The sequence below is a fragment of the Oncorhynchus masou genome, chromosome 13, assembly GCF_036934945.1.
Source record: "Oncorhynchus masou masou isolate Uvic2021 chromosome 13, UVic_Omas_1.1, whole genome shotgun sequence".
NCBI lineage: Eukaryota > Metazoa > Chordata > Actinopteri > Salmoniformes > Salmonidae > Oncorhynchus > Oncorhynchus masou.
Genome location: NC_088224.1, coordinates 25,472,927 through 25,481,819, shown reverse-complemented (window position 1 = coordinate 25,481,819; position 8,893 = coordinate 25,472,927). Strand labels below are relative to the sequence as shown.

Below are 8,893 nucleotides of genomic sequence, written 5' to 3'. Positions count from 1 at the left end.
GTCAGTCTCCCTCTGGCACAGGGGTGTCAAACTATTCCATGTCTGCTGGTTTTTGGATTTTCCTTTCAATTAAAAGACCTAGACAACCAGGTGAGGGGAGTTCCTTACTAATCAGTGACAATCAATCAAGTACAAGGGAGGAGCAAAAACCCGCAGACACTCGGCCATCCGTGGAATGAGTTTGACACGTGCTCCAGCACCACCTCCTCCCATATTTCCTCATTTCTATAATGTTCCCTCTTCCCTATGTCTCCACTAGTTCCAGACAGCATGAAAGAAGAGGGGAAGAGAAGGATGGAAAGGGATGAGAAGGACATGTATTCTTTCTCTGTTCTCCCTCTTCCAGTTCCAGTGAGAGGAGGATGGAGGAAGAGGATGGAATGAGAACAGCAAGTGTATTCTTTCTTTTCCTCTCTTCCAGCTACAGTGAGAGGTGAGGGGGCTGCACGGTCGTCATGACACCTGTCATCATGGCAGCAGAGATGGGTTAGAAACAGGTGTATGGCTGATGGTGTGTGTGTGTGTGTGTGTATGGTTGGTTGTGTGATATGACGCAGTTAATTCATATTGGGGTTGAGATTCTATTTCAATGCACTTCAGAGACGTTATATGAATGTAATACTTTTAATCATATCCACCTTTCTTCTTACTTACAATGATAAAAAAATGAAATGGCCATTAAGAGAAACCTTCAAACATGCACAATAAGAAAAAAACAACACTCTCTCCATGTTTTGCCAGTGGAGTTGAGTTTTGTTCAAATAAAACCGGCAATAGAAAATAAAAGTCACTAAAGCATTGAAGCACACCAAGTCTGGGGGAGCATGGAAGAGTCCACATGCCCCGTCTAGGAGGGGTGGCCATTCTGCTATGGCAGTGGTTTAGAAGTACTACTGAGCTACCCAACACCCCTCTTCTCTCTCATTTTTGGTCTAGCTCTTGTCTGGCCAGCATTGCTCAACCTCATACAGCTCCACTTCCTCCCTTCTCCGTGTATCTTACTAGTCTAAAGTGGTTTCTCAACTCCTCTTCTCCATCTGCAAAAAACATGGGTGACAACATGGTGGATGACCTCCAGTTCATTAACATCAGTGCAGCCAAAGAGAGGAAAACTTGTTAAGACTATTAAGTTACACATTTCCTTCTACTCGTCTCAGGTGCTGGTCAAATTCTCCCCTCCTCCCTCCCTCTCATCTCCTTTCAGGTGCTCGTCACCTCGATTGTCACCTCTCAATTCCTGTTTCGGGCTGACATCTTTATTCCCATTCTCTGTCTCCCCCTCTTTCACCTCCTTCTCTTCCTCCCTGGGTCCCTGCCCCTGTTTGTCTCGGAATACCTCGACCCCCAGCATGCGGAGGTAGTGGAACCTCTCGTTGCGGGGCACGAAGGCTCTGATGGAGGTCTTGCCTCTCCAGCCACACAGCTCTATGGGACACTGAGGACCATCGGGGTTACTGAGGAAAGAGAGGGAGAGGACGGTGAGGGGGCGATAGAGGGAGAGGGAGGTCAGGGTGAATTCAACAGATAATATAACACACACAGACAGGCAAACAAAATGGACACTTACCTATTGTCAGGCCGGTATTTTAACACGATGCTGCCCATTCCTGTGGAAACACAGAGGAGAACTTACTAGTAATACAGACATGAATGGGCCAACACCCAACATGGCCTTAGACACAGATCATTGCTTTCCAGTTGAGAACACACACCCATCTTCTTGGCCTGTTGGTGAGCATCATCCTCCAGTTTGCTGAGGTACGGGTTCTCCTGAGTCAGTAGAATCTTAATGTCCTCGACACTCACTGTGATCATCCTGGAGCGGATGTAGGGGAACAGAGTATAGATACCCTGGAGGAGGAGAGCAGAATGAGGAGAGCAGAACGAGGAGAGCAAGGAATGAATGCGCGTGTGTGTGTGCATGCACCTACCTCCTGGGCTAGTCTGAAGGCACAGCCAAACTCCTCCCCGTCGCTGTTGCGAGACAACACCTTTACCCCTGTGTTGATCACCTGCAAAACTCACACAAAATAATGAAATCATTACACTTGAGAATGACTGTTTCAGCCACATATTTACAATTGCTTCTCATTTCAACGTGGTCATTGTTGTTTTCAATAATAGTGATGACAGTTTCTAGATTTCTTAAGTTATGCAAATATTTGTTTATTAGGTCAAATTGCTCCAATTGGGAGATGGCCATTTCAAATAAACCATTGCTTCTAAGAAAACTAAATACTTTCTCCCATCATTGAGCCAGAACCCTGTTAAGTACGCTGCTTGTATGTCAGTATGTGTGCAGTTCTGGGAACCGTCTGGTGATGGACTCAGCCTGTCTGTTACTACTGCTTACCTGGAGGCTGATCTGAACCTGGGTCAGGTCTAAACATCACAACATCAGAAAGGAGGGGGAGATACATAGGGAGAGGAGGAGGGGGGAAAAGGAAAGGGTGAAAAGGGGAGGCACAACAAGGAGGGGAGAGCGACAAGGAGAAGAGGGGAAATGGACTAAGAGCGGAATGGAGGGGGGTTCCTCTGTCTGCTTGAATGCACACACACGGCCACCTGTGCAGGAGCTGAGTGTACTAGGGGGATTTGGGATGAAAAGGGTCCCATCTGTTAGCTGGACTCCCCTTGATGGGCTGGCAGTGACACACACACAGTTGTTGTTAGGCAGAGTGCCACATTGTTCCTTAGAGAACATACAGGTGTCTCTCACACACACCTTCCTACCTTCATTCGCTCACTGTTGTTGAGCATGACGTTGCGTAGCTCCTTGGAGACCATGTACAGATGTCTCTTCTTCCCCTCGTGGGTTCTGGTCAGAACGTTTATCTTTGGGAAGTCTGGAGACAGGTCATAGAATGACCTGCAAAACACACATTCATGGAATAGATCAATAACCAGGGCTCAATCAAAACATGTAAAGGTAATACCATTATGCTTGGTCAAAACATTGTCCCCTCTGTACAGATAATGCTGTTATCGAGCAGCTGCTTACATAGACTACACAAACCACCAAACACACTCACTCTATCGGGGGGAAGACAGGGTCGTCTTCAGTGAGGAAGACAAAGGGGTCTTCTTTAAAACCATGCCTCTTCATCTTTTTATTGGGAGGAGGCCTGGAACACAGAACAGAGTCAGAATACACACACTCTTCCCCCCCAACCCTCTCTCTCAACTTACCCACAAATGTTGGATTCCTTGGCCTGATCGCCTGCCTCTGGCTCTTTGGGCGAGTCCTCTCCTGCCTCCTTCCCTCCTTCTCTCTCTCCATCCTCCAAGGGCGTCTCAGGAAGAGGGGTGCCCACTGGAGAGTCCTCTGGCTGGGGCACGGAGCTGGATGACTGCTCCTTCCTCAACTGGAGAAAGATGGATCATAGTTCACTTCAACGGGAACTTCTCTCTGGTATATGAGGTACCGGATGGTGTTGATAAGCCCACATCTCAGATGGAATGCGGGCTTATCCGTGAGTGTGTGGCCGTGCATGTACATGTGTGTATACCTTGGGGAATCTTCTGTTCCAGGGCATGGGGGCTTTCTTGACCAGGACAGCTACAAAGAAGCCACCCGTGTTCTGGTGATGGGGCAGGATCCTCATACTGAATAAACACATACGTATGCACGGTATATACAAAGATTAATTAGATGCAACAGCACCCTCTGCTGGTAGAAATCAAATCAACACAAACCAGCAACACTTCACAGGGATTTGAAAGTCTGTCCAGCTTTTATTTTTCATCTCATTAGGATTAGGTATGCAGCTGTGTGCACAGGTGTAGCAAATACATGTACATGATTGTCTTGACTGACATTTTAGGCATATTCTAACCAAATAAAGTGGGGCCCTGTGTGTTTGTGTGCAGGTGTGTACGCAGGTGAATATACCATCTCTCCAACTTCATATTGGCCAGTTTCTCTGTGTCTGTGGGAGGGAACATGGTGGGTCTGATCTGTGTGTGGCGGTTGACTGGCACCTCGGACCAGTCCTTATACCACTGACCCTCCTTAGTCATCAACTAGAGATGGAAGGAAAGATGGTGAGAGATATTAAGTGTGTGTGAGAGGTAGCTGTTGGAGGGAGAGGAGGGGGATGGGAGAGAGCGCAAAAGACTCAGTTATAAAACGGGCGGAATCTGTAGTCAAACAGGCACGGTGGTGGAATATCATGACTATTGTAGTGGCTCGACTGTCAGGCCTATCAAGTACCTCTAATAGTCGCTAGCAGTGATTAATAGGCTTGAGGTGGCGGTCATGTGTTCCAACAGTTATATACCTTCCACTTGGTGACTCCAGGCATCCATTTTAACCCTGGGAGATCAACTGACGCATCTGCTAACTCTAACGCACCTAGAGATAGACAAAGACGGAGACAGAGGCAGTTATCTCCTGTGTGTGTGTGTGTGTGTGTGTGTCTGGCACTGTATTTGAGTGTGCATGCATGCGTGTGTGTTACCTTCACTCTTCTCCAGTAGCGTTGCTATGACAGCTTCGTCCTCTATAGGGTTGAGTGAACACGTAGAGTAGACCATCCTCCCTCCTACAGCTAGCTGCTCCACACCACGCACTGCTATACGGATCTGGAGACTGGAGACACACACAGGTTATCACACACACATATACAGGCGCACACACACACACACACACACACATGCTCTCTCTTTCGCTCCTCACCCATGGAGATGCAGGCTGTTACTGGTGGTCCATTTCTTCCACACGTCAATGTTCTTCCTCATGGTGCCATCTCCACTTTAGAAACACACACAGAATACTTTGCTTTTTAGGAACACACTTGAGAAAATCCAAAATTAGAGTTTGTCAGCTTCCCTGGGACATCTAACTACACATCAGCCTTCCCAGACAGACAATCCTACAATGTGGTTACAGGAGATCGCTCTCTCTCCTGTCTCATTCTTATAGACACATTTGGTTCCCCTAATAAAAACAAAAAACAAGCAGTAGCCTACCCAGTGCAGCAACCAATCATAAATCAGACAGAAGAGCCAATCATAAGACACAGGGTAGAACTGTGAGGTTGATATCTCTCCATATAGCTGACTGTCGACACATGTCTAGTTTTGCCCCCCACTTTCTCCCCTACTTCTCTCAATCACTATTTACTTGCTTCTCTCAGCTAAACAGGTTCACTCTTTGTTCACCTGCAGGGGACGTCGCAGAGGATGCGGTCGTAGAACAGTGTGCCCTTCTGTCCGTCCTCCGTGTCTATCTGTAGTCTGGGGATGCACGAGGCATCGTGGTTCACCACCATGATACAGGGGCTGTTCAGTCTCTTAGCCTGGTGCACCAGCAGGTAACAACGCTTGTTGTCCACGTCGTTGGCTATCACAAAGCCCCCTGAAGGGGGGAGAGAAAGAAAGAGGAGGGAGAGGAGGATGTTCAGGATTACAATGCTTTGTTACATTGATTCACATTTTAGTCATTTAGCAGATGCTCTTATCCAGAGACTTAGAGGAGCAATTAGGGTTAAGTGCCTTGCTCAAGGGCACAGAGATTTTTCACCTAGTCTGCTCGGGGATTCAAACCAGCAGTGTTTTGGTTACTGTCCCAATGCTCTTAACCGCTATCTTTTCTGTCACAAAGTAACAGAAAAGATACATTCAGCAACTTACTAGGGGAGCCTAGTGGTTAGAGTGTTGGACTTGTAACCGGAAGGTTGCAAGTTCAAATCGCAGAGCTGACAAGGTACAAATCTGCCGTTCTGCCCCTGAACAGGCAGTTAAGCCACTGTTCCCAGGCCGTCATTGAAAATAAGAATTTGTTCTTAACTGACTTGCCTGGTTAAATAAAGGTAATATTAAAAAATTCCATTGGGCCACAATTCAGATACGCCAATGCAGCAGATGTTTGTTGTTACATTTTTCTACTGATTTGATTCTGTGCATGCGGGTTACCTGGGAAGGGTACGTCCATATCAGAATGGAGCATCTCAATCAACTGCACCGTCTTAGATCCAGGAGCAGCACACATGTCCAGAATCTACCCACAGAAATACACAATTACACTACACATGTTCCAAGGTTTAGGGTCTAGGAACAGAATCTACCCACAAAAACACAGTTACACTATAATGTTCCCAGATTTAGGGTCTAAGGACCGAAATGGAAGCAGTTCTTGGCCAGAAAGGCGTCCAGTGTGTTGTTTACCTTGTGGTGGGGCTCAATCTTCATCAGCAGAGGAGGGATCATACTTACAGCCTCCTGTCTGCTGATGTTACCCTGTAGAGCCCAACGTAGAGAAAGAGACACCACAGTACATAAGGCAGCCATACAGCTAAGAAACCATTGAGATCCTATTAAATTACTTTCTAATTCTTAAATAACACTCAAGACTTCCTCACCGACTCGGTCTCGCTGACCAGGAACTGATGGAACTTCTCCAGGAGAGGAGACTTCCTCAGGATCTTCCTGCTCATGTTGGTGTGCCATGCTAGCTCATCTGGGTACCTACACACACACAATTACAGCAGATGACCGTTTATGTATGTATGTATGTATGTATGTATGTATGTATGTATGTATGTATGTATGTGTGTATGTATGTGTGTGTGTGTGTATGTATGTATGTGTGTATGTATGTGTGTGTGTATGTATGTGTGTGTGTATGTATGTGTGTGTGTATGTATGTGTGTGTGTATGTGTGTGTGTATGTGTGTATGTATGTATGTATGTATGTATGTGTGTATGTATGTGTGTGTATGTATGTGTGTGTGTGTATGTGTGTGTGTGTGTGCAGACGTACCAGCTCAGAGGCTGAGGAGCCTCTATCTTCTGCCCGTCGATCTCTACCTCCTGGATCTCCTTGAAGTACTTGTTCTTCAGACAGTGGAGGATCTCCTTGGCATGGCTACATCAAATCAAAGTTAATTTGTCACGTGAGCCAAACACAACAGGTGTAGACCTTACAGTGAAATGCTTACTTACAGGCCCTAACCAAAATTGTGATTTTTAAGTAAAAAAAATAGGTATTAGGTGAACAATAGATAGGTAAAGAAATAAAAACAACAGTAAAAAGACAGTGAAAAATAACAGTAGCGAGGCTATAAACAGGCACCGGGTAGTCGGGCTAATTGAGGTAGTATATACATGTAGGTATGGTTAAAGTGACTATGCATATATGATAAACAGAGAGTAGCAGTAATGTAAAAGAGGGGTTGGTGGGTGGTGGGACACAATGCAGACCCGGCCAGGTCTCTGACCTCCTCTGGCATCTGCAAACTTAATGGTGGTGTTGTAGTTGTGCCTGGCCACACAGTCGTGGGTGAACAGGGAGTACAGGAGGGGACTGAGCACGCACCGAGGGGCGCCAGTGTTCAGGATCAGGGTGGCGGATGTGTTGCTACCTACTCTCAACACCTGGGTGCGGCCCCTCAGGAAGTACATGGGGACAACCCAATGGACAATCCTTTTTAATACACTTAGAGGTTTAATAGAGTGGTGTTTTGGAAAGCAATCTTCATAAGTATGAATCCTGATGTAGAGCAAGAGTAGCCTGGTCCTAGACCTGTGTCTGCTGTCTCGCTAACCCCCCTATGGTCATTGTTAAATTATCATGAACACAAACAAATCTGAGACCAGGCTAAAACACCTACAGGGTGAGAAAGACCACTTCCATCTGTGCCATAGAGGATCCAGAGTCCATTGATGTATTTATTAGTAACAAAACGTTTCCCAACAAAAAACATCTATTGGACAAATTTAGATAATATCGAATATGTTTACTTCCTAGTGAATACACCCCTGACCACTTGGCAGAGGTCGAGCTTAGTAGCTTCCGTACCTCTTGTATCCAGTGATGCGGATGGTGGCGGGCAGCGGTTCTCTCATAGCTGCCATGAACTGGTCAAACTCCCCCTCGGGCACCAGGCCCAGCTCCTGGTAGTATGCCTCAAACAGCTTGTTCTCCTTGATGATGTCAGCGTAGCCTGCACCCCAACCCTACAGGACAGATACATCGGAGGAGAGGGAAGACGCGAGGCGACATTGGGAGGAGAGCAGATGAGGGGGAACCGAATAGGATGCATGGGAGGAGAGCAGATGAGGGGGAACCGGGTGGGATACATGGGAGGAGAGCAGATGAGGGGGAACCGGGTGGGATACATGGGAGGAGAGGAATGGATGGGGGTAAAGTGAAGTGGATGTTAGTTTTCTGAATTGCAGCCTCAGATGGATAGATATTGATAGTATAGCCAACTATTGATAGTATAGCCAACTCCTTGATAGTATAGCCAACTCCTTGAGATGCCAGCACAAACATTTTTTATTTTACCTTTATTTTACTAGGCAAGTCAGTTAAGAACAAATTCTTATTTACAATAAGGAACAGTGGGTTTAGCTGTCTGTTCAGGGGCAGAGGGACAGATTTGTACCTTGTCAGCTCGGGGGTTTGAACTTTCAACCTTCCGGTTGCTAGTCCAACGCTCTAACCACTATGCTACCCAGCCGCCCCCTGGGACCAAGATAAAATAGCTAGCTACACATAGCTATGCCAACGAGTTGTGCAGTAGTAATCAAATCAAAGTTGCTGGGGAAAAATTAAATCTCTTTGACTCGGCATACAGTAATTTGAGGTGACCTCGGCAAGTTAGCTACAGTACGCTAAATTAGCCGGCTAGCTATGAAGAGCTATTAAAACTTACAGCATTGTCCCGGTTATCTCTTCCACCAGGCTTGCTATTATTTTGATGCTCCTTCTTTCTCAGTCGACTTCTCTTTCCCATTTTGGAAACACACACGACTCTGAATATGAACCTGCGAAGCAACGTTATGGTGTAGCTAAATGTATTTTGCTAACAGGGTGATTGAAATGCGAATGGTACTGCACTCGTGTTCTGTTTCAGCCTCTGACGCACACATGTGAGACAGGACCCCA

At 46.4% G+C, this 8,893-nt stretch overlaps 1 protein-coding gene across 1 annotated transcript; it reads right to left on the bottom strand.

Annotated features, from left to right (window-relative positions):
* Positions 1 to 605: 605 nt before the first annotated feature.
* Positions 606 to 8,880, bottom strand: nsun2 (NOP2/Sun RNA methyltransferase 2). The gene is made up of 19 exons (XM_064983331.1): positions 8,661 to 8,880; positions 7,802 to 7,959; positions 6,764 to 6,868; positions 6,363 to 6,468; positions 6,169 to 6,240; positions 5,917 to 6,001; positions 5,164 to 5,359; positions 4,679 to 4,753; positions 4,461 to 4,591; positions 4,281 to 4,354; positions 3,893 to 4,023; positions 3,510 to 3,606; positions 3,190 to 3,365; positions 3,033 to 3,125; positions 2,734 to 2,869; positions 1,932 to 2,012; positions 1,713 to 1,851; positions 1,568 to 1,607; positions 606 to 1,454 (listed from the first exon to the last, which is right to left on the bottom strand). The coding sequence occupies exons 1-19, from the start codon at positions 8,739 to 8,741 to the stop codon at positions 1,154 to 1,156; spliced, it is 2,277 nt and encodes a 758-aa protein (XP_064839403.1). The 5' UTR covers positions 8,742 to 8,880; the 3' UTR covers positions 606 to 1,153.
* Between the last annotated feature and the right edge of the window lie 13 nt (positions 8,881 to 8,893).